We start from the raw sequence: 21463 nt of genomic DNA, 5'->3' as shown, positions 1-21463 counted from the left end.
GATAACAATAGAATTTAATGCTATGGACACAGGTGACAATGTATGTAGAAATTAGCAACTCCCCATTCTCGAGTACTTTATGTAATCTTACCGTTAGGAGGCTAAGAGAATATTCAGGAGGCACTATCTGACTGACTGGCTCAGTTAACAAGCACGGGGCCCACATGATGTTTTTAACATAGAAAGGAAAAGGAAAATCAAAGAGAGGAAAGAAAGGACAAGGGAAAAAATAACCAGCTCACTGAGAAGGACTCAATGGTTTTTGAAAAATGATGTAAAAAAGAGAAATTAGATGAGGGTTCTACGAAGTTCAAATTCTGGTGGTCATTAAGGGTTTTTGGAGACTTATTCTTTGCATAAGTGATTGCAGAAAACAATAAAACAAAAGATACCTGAGAAATATATGGCAAGGAGATAATGATCAAGGTCAGAAGGTAGTGGGGAGGAAGAAATTAAAACAGCTGACCCATGAGTCACAGCCAACATTTATTGGGGGATGTTCATCCCCAGGGTGAATTTTCCATTTAAAATGACTTAATGTCCTTGCATTGTCTGGGAGGAGGTTAAAAATATTAACAATAGGCCAGGAGTGGTGGTTCATGCTTATAATACCAGCATCTTGAGAGGCCAAGACAGGAGGATTGCTTGAGCCTGGGAGTTCAAGACCAGCCTAGGCAACATAGGAAGAACTTGTCTCTACAAAAAATAAACAAACTAGCCAGGCACGGTGGCGTGCGCCTGTGGTCCCGGCTACTCGAGAAGCAAGGGAGGAGGATCACTTGGGCCTGGGAGGTCAAGGCTGCAGTGAGACATGACCTTGCCACTGCACTCCAGCCTGGATGACAAACTAAGACCCTGTCTCAAAAAAACAAACAAACAAAAAATAATAATAAACTCTGATTAATTACGTATTCAGCATCTTGATACTTTTACTGTAATTTGTTTATAGCTTCTTTCTAATGTATGTATTCATAAACACACATAAACATAAAAAGTTTTGTTTTTTCATATCCAATTCTTATACTTCTCTTTTTATCATATTAGTGCATTGGCTAGGATCTCCTTTATGGTGTTGGATAGAAGAGGTGATGAAAGGTATCCTTGTCCTGTTCCTGAACTTAAAGAGAATGCTTTCAATGCTTCATCACAATACTGGTTGTAGGTTTTGTTTTTATAGATATTCTGTATCAGCAGTCCCCAACCTTTTTGGCACCAGGGGCCAGTTTCGTAGAAGACAATCTTTCCATGGACCTGGGGGTGGGAGATGGTTTTGGGATGAAACTGCCACCTCAGATCATCAGGTATTAGATTCTTGTAAGGAATGCACGACCTAGATCCCTCGCATATGCAGTTCACAATAGCGTCTGCAATCCATGAAAATCTATTGCCCCCACTGATCTGACAAGAGGTGGCGCTCAGGCGATTATGTTCACTCACCCACTGCTCACCTCCTGTTGTGTGGCCCAATTCCTCACAGGACACCCACAGATACTCATCCGCAGCCTGGGGATTGGGGACCCCTGTTCTTTATCATATTAGGACACTGCTTTCTAACTCTAGTTTGCTAACAGTTTTAAATACACAGATACATTGAATGGATACTAAATTTTATCAGACTTTTATACTGCATCTCTTGAGACGCTCTCAATAGATTTTTCTGATTTTCTCATATTTAACCAACTTTGCATTCCTAGAATAAACTTTACTTCCCAATTTATTGCTCAGTTTTCCTTTTCTTTTTTTGAGACAGAGTCTTGCTCTGTCACCCAGGCTAGAGTGCTGTGGCACGATCTCAGCTCACTGCAACCTCCGCCTCCAGGGTTCAAGCAATTCTCCTGCCTCAGCCTCCCAAGTAGCTGGAATTACAGGCATGTGCAACCATGCTGGGCTAATTTTTGTATTTTTAGTAGAGATAGGGTTTCGCCATGTTGCTCAGGCTGGTCTCGAACTCCTGGCCTAAAGTAATTCACCTACCTTGACCTCCCAAAGTATTGGAATTACAGGCGTGAGCCACTGTGCCTGGCCTAGCTTTCCAATATTTTTATTAGGATTCTTGCATTTGCATTCATGAATGAGTGACTTGTGATATTTGGTTCTACCGCCTTAATGGAGTTTTAGTATAAAAGTTATAAAGGCCTCATATAATGCTGCTTGATTCTTGATAAAAATGATAGTGTAAGTACAAAGAATAATGAATGGGACCAGGATAACTGGGTCATCTAAATAGAATACCAAAAAAAGGAACAAAACTGGACCACCACTTCATACTATATACAAAAATCAATGCCTAAGTGTAAAAAGCACAATTATAAAGCACTTACAGGAAAATATACCCTCTATAACCTAAGAAAAGGTACAGATTCCTTACTCAACTCACAAACAGTGGCAACTATAAATAAGAATGTTGCCATATGAAAACTGAGAATTTCAGATCATCAGGATATGACAAAGAGGGTGAAAAGGCAAACACGAATGAGAGAAGACTTTCACATTACATAAAACCTATCAACAGTTCAAGTCCAAAATATACATATAGATTGCCTATGAATACTTGAACAAAACACAACTCAAAAGAAACCTGAGCAAAAGGCATAAACAGATATTTCACAGAAAAAGGAAATCCAAATTGCTAACAATCACATGAAAAGGTGCTCAGTTTCATTAGCAATCAAAGAAACAAAAATTAAAATTGCAACGAGATACTGCTACACAAATGACTGGAAACATTTTTTAACGGTGGATAATACCAACCAGAACTGTTACATACTATAGGTATAAGATAAAGTGGTATAATCACTTTGGAAAATAGTCTGGCAATATCTAGGAAATTTGAAGATATGTATACCCTAAGGACCACAGTTCTACTTGTAAGTATACACCCCCCAGATGTGTGCACCAGGGCACATGTAAAAACTGATCATAACAAAATTGTTCATAGCAGCCCATCTGATTGAGAAAGAGCAGTGGAGGTGGGTGGGATTCTGAATTGGTGGCAAAGTTCTCTTGGCCTGGGTGATGGTTACTACATGTTTAATTTCATTTGTTATTTATGGATACTTATGCATATTAAACATGTTTATTGATGTTTTATGTACTCATTTTACATATTTCATACAAAAAGTTTTACAGAAATGCTTATGAGTTTTTTTTTTTTTCAAAAGGGTATTTAATAAAATTCTGATGAAATTGCTATAGTTGCTTGTTGCTTACCGAAATACTGAGTAAGGCTTTAACAATGACAAACACTTCAAAGAAAACTGAAGGCAAGCTTCTTTTAAAAGAGAAAAATGTTCCCATTGCTTAAAAATATCTTCAGAATGGTTATGCTGAAACAAGATCTGTGTTCTGTAAAAGACCATCTGCTAGGCCTGTTTATTGTCTCCTACAAGTTATAATCCTATTTGTATCAGAAATTATTTGTTCAAATATGACTATAACAAGAAAGATTATGACTTAAGGGAAAACACAGGAAAAAAGACAAAGCCTTGTAATTCCCATTAATTTTGTATTAAAACAGATATCACTGACAGAAAACCTCTTTCATGAGACTGTTAATCACCACCTGATTTTTTCCATTCGTGAAAAAAATATACAGATTTTACTTAGTTTTCTCAAGTGGCTACTCACTAAACCCTACTTCAGTATAAACCAAATGAATCTTTATCTTTGGAAACATCTACTGAAAAACTAGCATGATTCTAATGTAAAGAAATATGACGAGGTAATAAAAAGGATATCTTTAAGTAATTCTCTTCACTAATCCAATAAAAATGAAATTATCAACTTTTTCTGAGGGGAAATTTTGTTAGAACACATACTTTCCTATCTTATTTCCTATCTTAAAAGTAGCAATTTAACTTTCACTTCATGATACAGGGACATCATCATGATTAATTATCTTGCACGAAGCATACAGAGATAAAAGACACAGTCCATGCACTTACGGGTATGGTCTAAGAGAGACAGAACAGTAAACAGGACTGGGGACTATGGAAGCTCAAATGATAAATCCTTATCTAAGTGACATCTGAGCTTAGCCAGGAAAGGACAAAGCATACACAAAGATGTGTACAGGTATGGGAGTAGAAGAGGGTTGTGTGTGTGCACAACTGCCTCCTGTGTGTGTGTGTGTGTGTGACAGAGAGAGAGAGAGAAGCAAATTTAAATAACTGAACAGTTTAGTATGACTAGAGCAACAAGAGATAGTATACAGTGACATAGTTGGGGGATATTTAGAGGTAATGCTATGACTTATCTTCAAGTCTATATTTTACTTAAAGATAATGAAGAGTCATTTCAGGATCTTCGGAATAAAAAATATAGGATTAAATTTTCAATCTACGTTTTCCCTATGTGATTTAGGTAAAAGATACGGTCTATGTTCTAAGAAGAAGATGGTCTAGTGGGGAGACAGACAAGCAAACAGCATAAAGTACATGTGAGTTCATACAATGAACACCTAATTGAGTGTATTTAAAGTTAGTGATAAAACAAATTTAAAGTTCACCTAGAATATATGGATGATAGCTTATGGGGGAGAAGAAAGGAATATCCTAATAGATATAAATAGATACAATATATACTATTCATTTACTTTCAGTTCAATATGTCATCGAAGTATACATATTTATTTCTCTTTTGCGCCCTAAGAACAGTGAAATGACAATAACGTAAAATGTGAGACACTGATAAATGCATGGAGATTTTGGAAGGGAATATCAAAGAGCCAAAGAATCTCATAATTCAGTGAGAGAAAAAAGGGAATGAAATTATATTGGTAAACCTGTGAAGAAAGACCCAGTACTCAGTGCAGACATCAGCGAGCATGACAGTGGAGGTGGAGCCATTCTTCACAACGCAAACCACTGGAGTCAAGAGGTTTACAAAGTGGGAGTGATAAAGGGACTAAAACAGTACTGGGGTAACTGTAAACTGACCAGTCTCCACCCTTTCCCCTCAGAGACAAAACCTATACCAGTTACCTTTATTAAAGTATCCAGTCCTTCATTCATAAATGTCAACAAAAAGCAAGAATTCTTAAACATTATGAAGCTGGGGGTAGATTTACACACATCCCACGAGAAATGAACTACCAAGAAGGTATGGGGCATAGACCTGGAACCATAACAGGCTATTCTATGCGCTGCTCCCTCCCAAATGTATCATCTTTATTTACAAATGTGTAGCTGTGGAATTACTAACACTGAGGACATTTCTTGTTCGAAATTAGCAATAACTCAGTTCTAATAAAGTGAAAAAAGATAAAAATAGTCATCTGGAATCTATCAGAAACAATGGGTTTGCAGGCTTTGGTGACAATGATTTACCTGGCTTTGAATATGTAATGTCCTGAATCTTGAAAATTGACTAATTCATTCATTGAATAAGTGCTTACACTGAATGCCTAGGATGTGCTGGGTCCCCTTCCTGGTAGTTGGTACACATTAAAGAATGAAAAAAAGAAAAATTCCTGCCACACCACAGGGAGCTGATATTTTAGTAAAGTTTACATTCCTATGAATTTCATCTCTGTGACCTAAGGCTTTTCAGAGTGGCAAGAAATACACCAAAATGCTGATAGTAGTCTCTGATAGTAGAATCATATGTAATTTACCCTCTTTTATGTCTTCCTAAGACAAACATATCTTCCCCCCACCCCTTCTTCCTCTTTATTTAAAATAGAGGAAAATTAAGTGGGGAAATCAGTCTGGCTGCACTACAGAGAACAGATGACAGAGAGTGGTGGGAGGCAAAGACAAAGTACAAACGACTGGTCCAGTTAAGTGCAGATGCATTAATTCAGGTGAGAGATCTAAGAATGTAAAGTAAGACATGAGAAACATCATGGATAGATGAGAGACACATTTGAGAAACATTAAGGATACTCAACAGGACTCTGTCTCCAACAGGTATGTTGGGTAAAGGGGAAGAAAATGTCAAGTATGAATCCCAGGTTTACAACTCGGAAAAAATGAGTGAATGCAGCAGGTCTGTTTTGTTTTACTCAGTTCTTGCTTAGATCTCTATAGCCATGGCAATGATTCTTCATCAAACTCTAAGAACAAGAACTCCTAGATCACTCATATGATTGCAGAATAATGATGTTACTCTATTTACCTGAAGCAGTAGGTTTAGATGAAGCAGGTTGACAATATGTTTAAAGTAAACATGAAGATTCATCATGCACACTTGTTACCTGGTTTGGGTGTATACCATGGCTGGTCACATGGTGGAAATATGCCTACTTGACCAGCTAGCTTTGAGAACTACAATCTCTAAGACTCATGCAAATTTCCCTGGGTAGAGACATCTCACATGTGCCTCTGAGGTATGAAGCTGGGGAGGAAAGAAAGTCTTGTATAACTAGTGGAAAAAGTGAGAGAGATACCTTGGAAGTCTGCCTGTGACCTCTTTGCCTATGGTCATCTTTTTCCTGCTGTTTCTGCACTATACCCTTTTCTGTAATCCTAGCTGTGAGTACAGCTTTATACTGAATTGTGTGAGTTCTTCCAGTAAATCACTGAACTAGTGGGTGGTCATGGAATGTACCCTATAAAGACAGAACCACTGGAGTGAATCAGAAATTAAGGGGATTTTGGGGTATACTAGGAAGGGAAATAAATTTAATTTCCCTGTAAGGTGTCTTGATGACTTTCATGACCTTCACCAGAGTTTTATGGCTTTTGAAGAACAAATTTTTTTTAAAACCATTTTAGCCTCATCCCTGGTTCAAATTTCTCTTTGGCTTTAATTCACATTTCTGTTATTTCTATTAAACTTAGAAACAAAATATGAAGTAGCATCCCTTATGTCAAGAATTTTTGCTGGTGTATTTTGTAATCCTTTTCCAAAATACACACACACACACACACACACACACACACACACACACACCACTACCACCACCACCGTCTTTAAAATCATTACCTTAAGATACTTTACTTTTATTCAAAAACCTTAACTAAGCATCCACTATGTGTGTCAGACACTTTGTTAGGTGTTAGGGATAAAAAGATGAGGATAAAGCTCTTGTCCTTGTGTCTAGAGAAGGACACCTGCATAACCATGACAATAAATCAAAATATTCTCTAGACTTTTCTTAATGTTTCCTTTCTAACAGTATTCTAGACACAGGCAATATAAAAGATTGCATCTTTAATGTCAAACTGAGATTGAGTGTACTGCATTATGGCCATATGATGGATCAACCTTCTCCTAAAAACTCTTCTGCAGTAACATCTGAAAGTCTGAATAATCAGCTATTCCATAACTGTGTCAATGAGAAACCAAAGGCACCCAGAATAATGGTAAAAATATTAAACAGACGCTACCTGTGCTTCCTGAGGGTAATAAACACAGTATACAATTGTCTGGCAACTGAATAGCTTTGCTATCCTTAGGTAAGTTTATGTTGCCGAAATGATCTTTCACTGCAGAGTTCAAAGTATGATAGCAAAAATAAGAAACAATTTCTGATTCTCTTCCATATGTCACTTTGAGACCTATTTGCCCTTACTAACGTAACATCTCAGAAAATCTAGATTGTTTTATTCATGTCTGCAACCTCAGAAGAGCCAGCCTAATCGTCTTAAAACCTGATATACTGTCAGTTTACAGTAACAACCAAAATGTATCCCATTCTAAACTCATTTCTTTAGAAATGCTAGATCACCTTTTTAAATAAAAAAGAGATAAAAATCGTTAGTAGAGGTATTTATTATTTTTTTGGTAGAGACAGTTCTATCTTGCCCAGGTTGGTCTTGAACTCCTGGTCTCAAGGGATCCTTCTACCTCAGCCTCCCAAAGTGCTTAAGCCACCATGCCTAGCCAAAAATTATTTTAAACATAATCCAAGAATTGTTAAGTTGCACGTGTTTGAAGGAATAAAAGACTATGTATTTTTAAAATATCTATCTTTTAGAATTTACAGTGCCTTTTATAGATGTAGGCTTGTGGAGTTTAACAGAAGACATTCTGCTGTATATAGACTTCTGACCGAGAAAAGGGCCTCAGAAGGGATAAGGACAACTTACAGCCTGTTAACCAGAAGAGCTGTTTTTGTTGACTGATGTTATAGAAAGCTCCAATATGCAAGAATAGACAAGTATCAGAGAAGTTAAGAACAGAGTTGAAGAGAGGCAAGTGAGTACAGAGTATGACTAAAGCTTGAAGTTTTATGGTATAAGAGAATAGAGATTGTGAAATAGAAAGAAGACAAAAAAGTAGTCACAGTTTGACAAGATAGCTGCAATAAATGTCCATCTTAGAAACATAACCACCCAAACGTAAAATATTATTTGAGGCATTGATGCCAAGCCAAACATATGACCACTACTAATAATTAACATGATTATCATTACTGCTAACATTTTGTAAGCAGTTACAGGGCCAGCCATCTTGCAAAGCATCATAATGGATACAATTCCTGTAACAATCTTATAAGACTCTATCAACCTCATTTTATAAATGAAGAAATCAGGGCTTAAAGGGGTTGTAGTGAAAGAAAAATTAGAACTCAAGTCATGTCTGGATGCTGAGATGAGCATGCTATGCGGCCTCCTCAACTGGTTAGAATAATGAGTCAGTAAACTGCAGGGATATTAACAATTAACTGTTTCCTACATATTCTTTTAGAAGTACATTCACAGAGGAATAGAAGGCATTTCACTCCAAATTTTAAAATTTCAAATGGAAGACAAAGGAGAGACACATATGAACACTATAAAAATAACTACCTTCCTACCCATGAGAATGGAATGTTCGTCCATTTGTTTGTATCCTCTTTTATTTCCTTGAGCAGTGGTTTCTAGTTCTCCTTGAAGAGGTCCTTCACATCCCTTGTAAGTTGGATTCCTAGGTATTTTATTCTCTTTGAAGCAATTGTGAATGGGAGTTCACTCATGATTTGGCTCTCTGTCTGTTGTTGGTGTATAAGAATGCTTGTGATTTTTGCACATTGATTTTGTATCCTGAGACTTTGCTGAAGTTGCTTATCAGCTTAAGGAGATTTTGGGCTGAGACGATGGGGTTTTCTAGATAAACAATCATGTCGTCTGCAAACAGGGACAATTTGACTTCCTCTTTTCCTAATTGAATACCCTTTATTTCCTTCTCCTGCCTGATTGCCCTGGACAGAACTTCCAACACTATGTTGAATAGGAGCAGTGAGAGAGGGCATCCCTGTCTTGTGCCAGTTTCAAAGGGAATGCTTCCAGTTTTTGCCCATTCAGTATGATATTGGCTGTGGGTTTGTCATAGATAGCTCTTATTATTTTGAAATATGTCCCATCAATACCTAATTTATTGAGAGTTTTTAGCATGAAGGGTTGTTGAATTTTGTCAAAGGCTTTTTCTGCATCTATTGAGATAATCATGTGGTTTTTGTCTTTGGCTCTGTTTATATGCTGGATTACATTTATTGATTTGCGTATATTGAACCAGCCTTGCATCCCAGGGATGAAGCCCACTTGATCATGGTGGATAAGCTTTTTGACGTGCTGCTGGATTCAGTTTGCCAGTATTTTACTGAGGATTTTTGCATCAATGTTCATCAAGGATATTGGTCTAAAATTCTCTTTTTTGGTTGTGTCTCTGCCCGGCTTTGGTATCAGAATGATGCTGGCCTCATAAAATCAGTTAGGGAGGATTCCCTCTTTTTCTATTGATTGGAATAGTTTCAGAAGGAATGGTACCAGTTCCTCCTTGTACCTCTGGTAGAATTCGGCTGTGAATCCATCTGGTCCTGGACTCTTTTTGGTTGGTAAACTATTGATTATTGCCACAATTTCAGCTCCTGTTATTGGTCTATTCAGAGATTCAACTTCTTCCTGGTTTAGTCTTTGGAGAGTGTATGTGTCGAGGAATGTATCCATTTCTTCTAGATTTTCTAGTTTATTTGCGTAGAGGTGTTTGTAGTATTCTCTGATGGTAGTTTGTATTTCTGTGGGATCGGTGGTGATATCCCCTTTATCATTTTTTATTGTGTCTATTTGATTCTTCTCTCTTTTTTTCTTTATTAGTCTTGCTAGCGGTCTATCAATTTTGTTGATCCTTTCAAAAAACCAGCTCCTGGATTCATTGATTTTTTGAAGGGTTTTTTGTGTCTCTATTTCCTTCAGTTCTGCTCTGATTTTAGTTATTTCTTTCCTTCTGCTAGCTTAGAATCAATATCGTGAAAATGGCCATACTGCCCAAGGTAATTTACAGATTCAATGCCATCCCCATCAAGCTACCAATGACTTTCTTCACAGAATTGGAAAAAACTACTTTAAAGTTCATATGGAACCAAAAAAGAGCCCGCATCGCCAAGTCAATCCTAAGCCAAAAGAACAAAACTGGAGGCATCACACTACTTGACTTCAAACTATACTACAAGGCTACAGTAACCAAAACAGCATGGTACTGGTACCAAAACAGAGATATAGATCAATGGAACAGAACACAGCCCTCAGAAATAACGCCGCATACCTACAACTATCTGATCTTTGACAAACCTGAGAAAAACAAGCAATGGGGAAAGGATTCCCTATTTAATAAATGGTGCTGGGAAAACTGGCTAGCCATATGTAGAAAGCTGAAACTGGATCCCTTCCTTACACCTTATACAAAAATCAATTCAAGATGGATTAAAGATTTAAACGTTAGACCTAAAACCATAAAAACCCTAGAAGAAAACCTAGGCATTACCATTCAGGACATAGGCATGGGCAAGGACTTCATGTCCAAAACACCAAAAGCAATGGCAACAAAAGCCAAAATTGACAAATGGGATCTAATTAAACTAAAGAGCTTCTGTACAGCAAAAGAAACTACCATCAGAGTGAACAGGCAACCTACAACGTGGGAGAAAATTTTCGCAACCTACTCATCTGACAAAGGGCTAATATCCAGAATCTACAATGAACTCAAACAAATTTACAAGAAAAAAACAAACAACCCCATCAAAAAGTGGGCGAAGGACATGAACAGACACTTCTCAAAAGAAGACATTTATGCAGCCAAAAAACACATGAAAAAATGCTCATCATCACTGGCCATCAGAGAAATGCAAATCAAAACCACTATGAGATATCATCTCACACCAGTTAGAATGGCAATCATTAAAAAGTCAGGAAACAACAGGTGCTGGAGAGGATGTGGAGAAATAGGAACACTTTTACACTGTTGGTGGGACTGTAAACTAGTTCAACCATTGTGGAAGTCAGTGTGGCGATTCCTCAGGGATCTAGAACTAGAAATACCATTTGACCCAGCCATCCCATTACTGGGTATATACCCAAATGACTATAAATCATGCTACTATAAAGACACATGGCACACGTATGTTTATTGCGGCATTATTCACAATAGCAAAGACTTGGAACCAACCCAAATGTCCAACAATGATAGACTGGATTAAGAAAATGTGGCACATATACACCATGGAATACTATGCAGCCATAAAAAATGATGAGTTCATGTCCTTTGTAGGGACATGGATGAAATTGGAAATCATCATTCTCAGTAAACTATCGCAAGAACAAAAAACCAAACACCGCATATTCTCACTCATAGGTGGGAATTGAACAATGAGATCACATGGACACAGGAAGGGGAATATCACACTCTGGGGACTGTGGTGGGGTGGGGGGAGGGGGGAGGGATAGCATTGGGAGATATACCTAATGCTAGATGACGAGTTAGTGGGTGCAGCACACCAGCATGGCACATGTATACATATGTAACTAACCTGCACAATGTGCACATGTACCCTAAAACTTCAAGTATAATAAAAAAAAAATAATAATAACTACCCTTTCACAATATAAAAAAGGCAAAGAACATTTCTGAAGAAACAGTACAATGTTGGCTTATCCAAAACAAAAAGGCCTGCTTTTCAAACTATCCATAGGTTTTAAGTAAAGCAAACTACTGAATACAACCAATACATACCTTGTAAGCAGTTCAATGGAGATAAGGAATTGTAAACTGGCTATGAGGATAAGCTATGGAGTCAGGCTGCCTGGTAACTAACTCTGACCCCACTATAGAAACAGAGTCTCACTATGTTGCCCAGGCTAGAGTATGCTGGGTATTCACAGGTGCAATCCTAGCACACTAGTAGCCTCCAACTCCTAGTCTCAAGTGATTCTCCTGCCTCAGGCACATGCCACCATGCCCAGCCTCTTAATCTCTTATAATAGGTATAAATAATCTACATCAAAGGAGATTCAGTTACACCTGCACCAAAGGAGATTCAATAGAAAAAACTAAATTAATGTTAGCAATTTTATTATTAAATTGGGATATCTAAAGATTGAGTGCTAAGTCATTTTCAGTAAATGTTCTCATGCACCAACACTCAAATGTATTAGGACACATTTACTGATATAATGTATAAGTTTCACTTTAAAATACTCCAACAAAAAACAAAAACAAAACAAAAAAGGTGGGAGGGAAATGTATTAAAAAAATCGTGAAAAATTGATAAATGTAGACGTGGGTGATAGGCACACAGGAATTCATATCATTCTCTCTACTGTCATGTATGGCTGAAAATTTCAAAAATCCTTTTAAGGAACTCTCTGATACTTCAAAACAAAGGTGGGGGCTTCAGACTACATAGCTGTTCAACAGTTTTGTGAACAGATTTTTAAAAATTCATATTTTTGCAAAATGGATCTGGTGAACAAATGCTTCCCTCTGCTCTGATGACCATGACTCTAGTAATGATTGGCAAAAATAATGTCTATAATGAATCTTAAACATGGCCATCTAGCATGAGATAAGACAAAAAGGTCTACACAAATATCACTGAATCTTGATAAAAACAACTACAGCCTTTGATAGTTTCCATCTGAAAAGAAAACTAGGAATTGAGTGACAAAGCATTCAACAAGCAACTAGAGTACAAGCTTGGTCATTAGTATTAAAAACTGTGAGATAATAGTAAGTCTGCTTCTTTAGTCCTTTAAATACATCTACTTGTTCAATTTCCACACTGTACAAAGGGGGAAAAGAACATATGCAGGAGCTTTATAGATAATTAGAAAAAAACAAGTCTTATGTGGATACAATTTGTTTTGTTAAAAACCCATTATCACAAAGTCACAATACATGGCTGTTCCCTCTGAATCAACTGTGAACCTGCTGTATAATAAAACTTTTCCTCACTAAGCTTCTAGGTATATGCTCTCATGCGCCATGTTTTAAAATTATTTTTTAAAATGTGATTATTTTTTGCAAAAGCCTATTTATAGTAAATATGTGCTCTATGCAAAATGTTCACTTAGCTAAATTGGTACTTTAACTGAATATAAACTTAAGTTTTAGTCATTCTGTTACACTCTCCATGGTTAGTAGTGATCTTCGTCACAAATGCTATTTCTCTGACTGCTAACATTACAGCAAGAAAATAATTATTTGCAGTAGTGAAACTGATTTTGATTTCTTCACTGCACTTCTTATCTATGCTTCTTTCCTATAACTACATCTGACACTCAAGCAAAGATTCTAGATATACTTTGGAGCTAGCAGGAAATCTTACAAAAATGACACTTTACAAGATTGAGAGAATAAACATTGGTAAGCATAAAATATTTGACACAGCAAAGACTAGTTTGACCTATCTACTTCCTACTTCACTACATTAAAATTAGTGTTCGAGATTCAAAAATCTGGCTGACAAAATGATCAGACTCCCTGTCCAAAAATACACACAGAAAAGACTGAAGACAAGTATTTTGAGTCAATGATTACAGACAGAGGATCCTTATCCAAATAAGTCACATGTCTCTACCTATTCTATCCTAAGAAACTGACAGAGCTCAAATTTTAGGTCTTAGGTATCTTGAACCCTAATAATTTTAATGAAAAGCTATTATGCTAGATTGCTGGGTTTAAATCTCATTATTACTACATAAAAATCTTGTTAAAATACTTTTAGTTATGTGCTTACTTAGCTGAGTTAACTTTAAGTTATCTCAAAAACATGTTTGTATCGAATCCTGTTAGCTCTGGCTTTATAAGTGAAAGATCTAAAGATGAGAAGGGAGGAGCAATTTATTGTATTTGAGTACATGGAAAAGCACTCCTTTGTGACTGCAGATGTCACTTGCTGAATCAGGGACATATTTCTTTCACACTTCTATTTTTGCCCACTGAAGTAGAAGATGCTATCTTAACAGAAAAAATACTAATAGATGCAAATTGACACCCATCCTTTGATTAAAAGTAAGTTGGTAGCTTTCCCGGAGACTTTAAAAACAAAGACTATTAATCCCAAACTATTCTGGGCTCTGCACCAGTGACAAATATACTTTAGAAGGTCTTCTAACTAATAAAAATATTTAGGATTATGTGGGCAGAAAAAAAATTGTTCTTAAATCTGGATAGAATTACTGTGAATATCTTTAAATAATATTTTTAAATATTTTCAAGGTTTTTAATACTGGTATTAAATTATAAGATTTACACAACTACCTGACCATTTATTTTGAAAAATCACAAAATATAATTTTTTAAAGCAATTGTTTCTGCTGGGAGCTCATCAATATACCAGAAACACATTTAATTCCAGTGTCTCGTTCCTCCAAAACTGTAACTCTAGATCAAAAGTAATATATCACAAAGTGTTTAAATGACCGCAATGAAAAAAGGACTGAAAATTAATTTCCCTCTAGCAATAATTTGTCAGAAAACATTTTCCTCATTAAGTAATTGAATGTTAAATGTATATGTCAGAAACATTTTAAATATTTTACTAAGAAGCTTGGACATGTACACCCTAGCACTAAATATTAATATTATAAACGATGAATTTTAGGTGTAATCATTATATAAACATGTTTCTACAAAGACAATGGGAATCAGGACTTCTGTAAAATAAAATGAAACAATGTATTATAATTCCTTTACATTTCTTTCATAGAGTTAAGAAATTAAAATGAGAGCACATCTAGTCCCATTTTATAGTAAAAAAAAATGACTAACTCATAAATGTACTAGAAATTCTAGTAGAAATAGCTTTCATAAGACTAGAAATTCTAGTAGAAATAGCTCACCATAATTTTACTATCAACAATAAAATTTTGAGAATTCTTCTAAAACAATCTCTTCTTTGGGACAGTGGTTCTCATATTTGTTTGGATGGCAATGAATAAGCAATTGAGGGTACTCTCTATGGAACCCCCAAAATGATCATGTTGTACTTAATGGTATCATAAGAACTAGAAAAAGCTTGACTAGATATCTATCTATATATATGTATGTGTAATTCTATAATGCAAATGCAACGTGTGTGTGTGTGTGTGTGTGTGTGTGTGTGTGTGTGTGTTTGTGTATTCCAATACAAAAATCGCAACCACAAACCATTATCTATGAAAAACCTAAACAAGTTCAGGGCAATTTTTCCATTAACACTGATTTGGTATTTGTTAATAATAACCATAGCTAATGCTCCAAATATTTAACATGTGGTGGGCAATAGGCCAAACTGATTTATATGTATATCTTACTTATAACTTACGCACCTCAAAATATTTACTATGTGCTGGGCAACAGGCCAAACTGATTTATATATACGTATTATTTATAACTTATGCATCTTACTTACAACCACAAAAGACGCCATTGTAAGTTTCGTTTGACAGTGAAACAACTGAGATTTCTAACACGTTAGATGTACTTTAACCGAAGTTCCAAGTACTGGTTAAATGGTAGAGTGAAGACTCCATCCCAAGCTTGATTCAAACTTGTTCTTCTAACCATAACACTATCCTTCTAGTTATAAAATAAAATCTAAACAAATTTAAATATTTTATATAATCATATTTAAATTTTTAAACTAATCAGAAAAGACCAACATTAATCAAATTTAAAAAATTTTTTTTGGAGAAAGTGTCTTGCTCTGTCACCCAGGCTGGAGTGCGGTGGCACGATCACGGCTCACTGCAGCCTCCACCTCCCCAGGTCAATCAATCCTTCTGCCTCAGTCTCCCAAGTAGGTGGAATTACAGGCATGCATCACCATGCCTGGCTAATTTTAAAACACTTTTTATAGAGGACAGAGTCTTACTATTTTGCCTAGGCTGGCCTTGAACTCCTGGGCTCAAGCAATCCTTTCACCTCAGCCTCCCAAAGTGCTGGGATTACAGACATGAGCCACCATGCCTGGCCAACATTAATCAATCTTAAGAGTGGAACAGCGGTGTAGGTTGAAGAATCACTTAAAAGTTGCTATGAGAAGCCTCCTATTAATCACGTATTCTGGAAATGACTCTTAAGTTCCAAATGTAAGGTGCTTTTGTTAAGCACGTAGGGAAAGAAATTCAGTTGTGTCAGCTGGATTTCAAATAAAGGCCTTCTCACTAGGGTATAAGCCAACTGTAAAATCAATCAACCCAGCTAAATACTCAAAAGACAGAGATTTTTAGAGAATAAAAGTTTTAGGGGGTAATAAACTAAATCCACTCTGCCTTGTTTTCAGCAACTTTGGAATTTACTTAATTTGAAGGAGGTACATGGACTAGTGTTGTTACAACAGGAAAAGACAAATAACTCTTAGTCTTTAGTATAACTGGTATTTGCTAAAGAAAATATTACTAATATATAATAAATATATTAGTAAGTAGGGAGTCCTCTGTCAGTATTACTCTAAGTATCAATAGTTTTTAATTTTATATTATTAGAATTGGCATATTTATAGCCATAGTCAGAAAGCCAGAAAACAATATAAAAATAATTCTCGTCAATGAGAACTGTGAAAAGATTATTCAGCAGCATAGCTCAAATGTGTCTAGCTCAATTCAACTTAAAATCTTATTATTCTGGAGTGAATTTTTACTAAAAGACAAATGTCTTTAGTCTGCCTTAGATAGCTACTAAAGACAAGAAAATCTATTAAATAATCATTAAATTTTGAAATAATCTTAAATGAAGGCTTAAAATATATGTACCTTATAATATCCATTGCCTGGTAAAGTATTTCAGATTGATCAACTCCAAGAACCTTCTTCGCCCCAGCTTTAGCAGCAAACATAGAGAGAATTCCAGTTCCACACCCAACATCCAAAACTACCTGGGGTAATTAAGAAAAAAACAAAACAAAACAGATGTTATCAAAAAGATCTCTATATTAAATTCTATTCATATATTATGATGTTTCTGGCTAGGAAAAGATCACAATAAAAATTTGAAACTGGCCAGGCGCGGTGGCTCACGCCTGTAATCCTTTGGCCTCCCAAAGTGCTGGGATTAGAGGCAGGAGTCACCATGCCCGGCTCTTTCCATTACGTATTGAAATTATAATTTATTAGTATTGACTCCAGAGGAGAGATAATCTAACCATCCTGATATCCACTGAAGAAATAAAGTTGTTGAAAGGCTACTACTTTGTGCTTCCTATCTTATGCCCAGATGGTTTCAGTGGGAATTTGTCTGTTCTTGAACACATGGCCTGTCTGGGTGAGTCAGTACATTTTAACATAATTACTTTTATAAATATTAAGAATTTTACTTTAACATGCAATCTGTATACATCACTGCAAACAAAAAGAATTTTTTAAAAGTTCCAAATAAAACGTAGAACAAAAATGGCAAGAAAACAGTATACTACATAGTATATATGTATCCAGTACAGTTATAGTACTTCAACTTGAAATACTGTACAGCAGAAAATGAAAAAATAGAAAAATATACACAATAGAACAGTATATAATAAGTTTCCAGAAACTCTCATCAAAATAAAACATTTACAAAACTAAAAAATGAAAAATAAAAGATCAGTGTGGAATTTAGAAGTTTGCTGAAAGTGCTTTGGTGATACTGTCTGGGAAGATCAACACTCCCTTGCTGTGTACCAAAGACAAGCTGGCAGCACAACTGGTGACACCATACATGGTATATACCCTTCATGACCTAGGGAGTCCAGTGCTAACAAATTATCTTATAATTGTGCTCGCATATGTATAAAAATATTTTTAATATTTTATATGAAGCATTGTTTCTAACATAAAAACTGAAACAACTTATGGACATTCTTACATTGGATATAGGAACTATTAAAAGAATATTAATGAAAAGATGCTCAAAATCACTAATCGTTAGAAAAATGCAAATCAATATAAATATCACCTCACACCAACTAGGATAGCTATTATCAAAAAACTAGAAAACAACAAGTATTGCTAAGGATACGGAAAAATTGGAACCCTTGTGCACTGCTGGTGGGAATACAAAATGGTACACCCACTGTGAAAAACAGCACAGTGATTTCTAAAGGAATTAAAAATGGAATTACCATATGACTCAGCAATTTCATTTCTGGGTATATACCCAAAAGAATTAAAAGCAGGGCCTCTAAGAGATATCTGTATACCTATGTTAATAGCAGCAATATTCACAACAGCTTTAATATAGAAGTAACCCAAATATCCATAGACAGATGAATGAATGGATAAGCAAAATGTCATACATACATAAAATGGATTATTGAGCCTTAAAAATGAAAAAAATTCTGACATTCGCTATAACAAGGTCAAATCTTGAGGACATTATGCTAAGTGCAATAAGCCGGTTACAAAAGGAAATACAGTCAGCCCTTTGTATCCCTGGGTTCCCCATCCAGGGAGTCAACCAACTGCTAATCGAAAACATTCGGGAAAACAAATTGCTTCTGTACTGAACATGAAGTCTTCTTTCTCTTGTCACGGTTCTAAACAATACAGCATAACAACTATTTATATAGCACTTACATTGTATTGGGTATTATAAGTAATCTGGAGATGATTTAAAGTACACAGGAAGATGTGTGCACGTTATATGCAAACACTACACCATTTTACATCCGGTAAATGAGCACTTGTGGATGCTGGTATCCACAGAGGGTCCTGGAACCAATCCCTCACAGATACTGAAGGAACGACTGTACTGTAAGATTCCACTTATATGATGTATATGAGTAGTTAAAATCATAGAGACAGAAGGTAGAACAGTGATTGCCAGGGGCTGGGAGGAAGGGAGAATGGGGAATTACCGTTTAATGAGAATAGTTCCAGTTTTATAAGATGAAGAGTTCTGGAGATGGAGGTGGTGATGGCTGCATGACATTATAAATGTATTTAATACCACTTACCTATACACTTAAGGATAGCTAAGATGGCAAATTTTGTATCATGTTTATTTACCATAAGAAAAAACACGGGGGTAAAAAGATAATAAGGAATTTCTCCAAGAAAAGCTGCTAAGTGAAGAAAGTTAAGTATAGAAAGATATGTTTAGTATATTCCAATAAGAGTATGTGTTTTTTTGTAAGACTATCCATACATACATTCATATATAATGTATATACAAATGCATATATGTGTATGTGTATGAAATCCTTATTTAATTCTCATTTTACAAATGAAGAATGTGAGCTTCAGAGAGGCAAAGAAATAGGTCCAGGGTCACACAGCTGGTAAATTGTAGGGCCTGCATTCAAACACAGGGTAACCTTCTTCTAAAGCCTATATTTTTAATTGTATGTTAGTTATTTATTACATCTAGCTTAGAATTAGGTGATCAAGCAGATTAGCTAAAATTTGATAGAATCAAAGAGGTAGAAATAGAATGAACATTATTTTATAAAATGATGAGGAAATTTGATTCATTTTTTTTCTTAAAAAACTGAATGAATTTTAACTGTAGATAATAATCACAAGCATAAAGAAGGCACCTAACTGGGAATTTCTTCAATAAACTACAAACGGAAATTAATTATGAGTGGGTGACAACACGACTAAATACCACCCAAAGTTAAATTAATCTGAGAAACCATATGGCCTCCACAGGAGCTTTGTGAATTGAAATAATATTAAGAAAAGAAGGAAGAAAAGGAGGCTGGGAAGGGATGGAGAGAGAAGGGAAGGAAAAAAGGAAAGAAAACATTTTTAATAAAAATATTTAATATCTTGATGATTAATCTTATGATTACTAATACTTGAGCCTTTTCAGTATTTACTTCCTATTATAAGACAAGTCCATTCAGAAGCATACTGAAGGAACATTCTAACTTACTTTCTTAACAAGCTCCTCTGGTATTCCTATCACCAAGTATTAAGAGAAGATGGCTAAAAGAAAAACAATGATAATGCTCTCACCGTAATAAAATCCACAGAATTTTAGAACCAGAAGTAATTTTTACAATCACCTTACAGGTTAGGCCCAAAGAGATTCACCACTTGCCCAAAAGTATATAACTGGTTCCAGACTAGCCAGGATTAGTGATTCTCATGTTTCATCTCTATATAACATATTAAGGAAAAAATAAAATAAAAATCTGGGCATCATCTAACTAGAAATATAAAGCAACATCATTAACAGCAACATAATTTGCTTCACTGGAAACAGAGTGTTAGACAAACATTAAATAAACTTTCCAGCACTTGTTTTGCAAATATAAAAACTATGAAGGGCCGGCGTGGTGGCTCACGTCTGTAATCCCAGCACTTTGGGAGGCCGAGGCGGGCGGATCACAAGGTCAAGAAATCAAGGCCATCCTGACCAACATGGTGAAACCCCGTCTCTATTAAAAATACAAAAATTAGCTGGGCGTGGTGGCACGTGCCTGTAGTCCCAGCTACTCCGGAGGCTGACGCAGGAGAATGGCTTGAACCCAGGAGGTGGAGGTTGCAGTGAACCCAGATCGCGCCACTGCACTCCAGCATGGTGACAAAGCGAGACTCCGTCTCAAAAAAAAAAAAAAAAAAAACTATGAAAAGTCTCCCCTATAGTAACATATAGAAAGCATACAAAAAAAACCTAAATATAAAAAACTGATAACTATAATTTTTAAATGAAATCATTTATTTGTCTCTGGTGGGAATCAGCACGAACAATTATAAACTTTTCACGAGGTGCAATGCTTTGGCCAAAAAGATCAGAGCACCATATAAATTACAGTATACCTGTCCAGTTCAGCCAACTCACAAGTGAAACACTGCTCTTAAAAAAGAAGTATGGAAAATGAAAAGCCAATCCAGATTATATTCCAAACAATACAAAAATCAGGAAAAAGGATTTTTAAAACATAAAGGTTGTTACTGCTGCCCTATCATGTAAACCCCATGAAGTAACCTTAGAGAGATGAAAGCCGAATTATAACAACCTGATACATTATCAATATACATGTTCTCAAAGAAAAAAGAGTGGGAAAAAATTTCCAAGGAGAGGTATATAAATGGCAGAGATCATAATATTCCTGATTAAATTAGGGGACTAATTTCCCATCAGGAAGAACAAACGGAAAACCTGAACTTTTAAGTAACCATGCCAATGTATAAAGGGAGGAAAAGAGAGAGGGAAAAAGAGAATAAAGAAAAAAAAAGTGTAAGGAAGAAAAGCCAAAAAACACAAATTTCTAACACACAGGCACATGCACACACAGGGTATAAGATCATTTTTTAAATAACTTGAGCCAATATTAAAATTAATTGTAAAATACAAA

General features: G+C 35.7%; 1 protein-coding gene across 2 annotated transcripts in view; it reads right to left on the bottom strand.

Annotated features, from left to right (window-relative positions):
• PRMT3 (protein arginine methyltransferase 3) overlaps positions 1-21463 on the bottom strand; it is a 128083-nt gene that overhangs the window by 90676 nt on the left and 15944 nt on the right. For both annotated transcript variants that reach the window (XM_057299124.2, XM_063608135.1), the window contains one exon: positions 16935-17056. In XM_057299124.2, the coding sequence (XP_057155107.2) occupies positions 16935-17056 (122 nt within the window). The remainder of the gene's footprint in view (positions 1-16934; positions 17057-21463) is intronic.

Source organism: Pan paniscus, chromosome 9 (genome assembly GCF_029289425.2).
Source record: "Pan paniscus chromosome 9, NHGRI_mPanPan1-v2.0_pri, whole genome shotgun sequence".
Lineage (NCBI taxonomy): Eukaryota > Metazoa > Chordata > Mammalia > Primates > Hominidae > Pan > Pan paniscus.
This window is presented reverse-complemented; position numbering and strand designations above follow the sequence as displayed.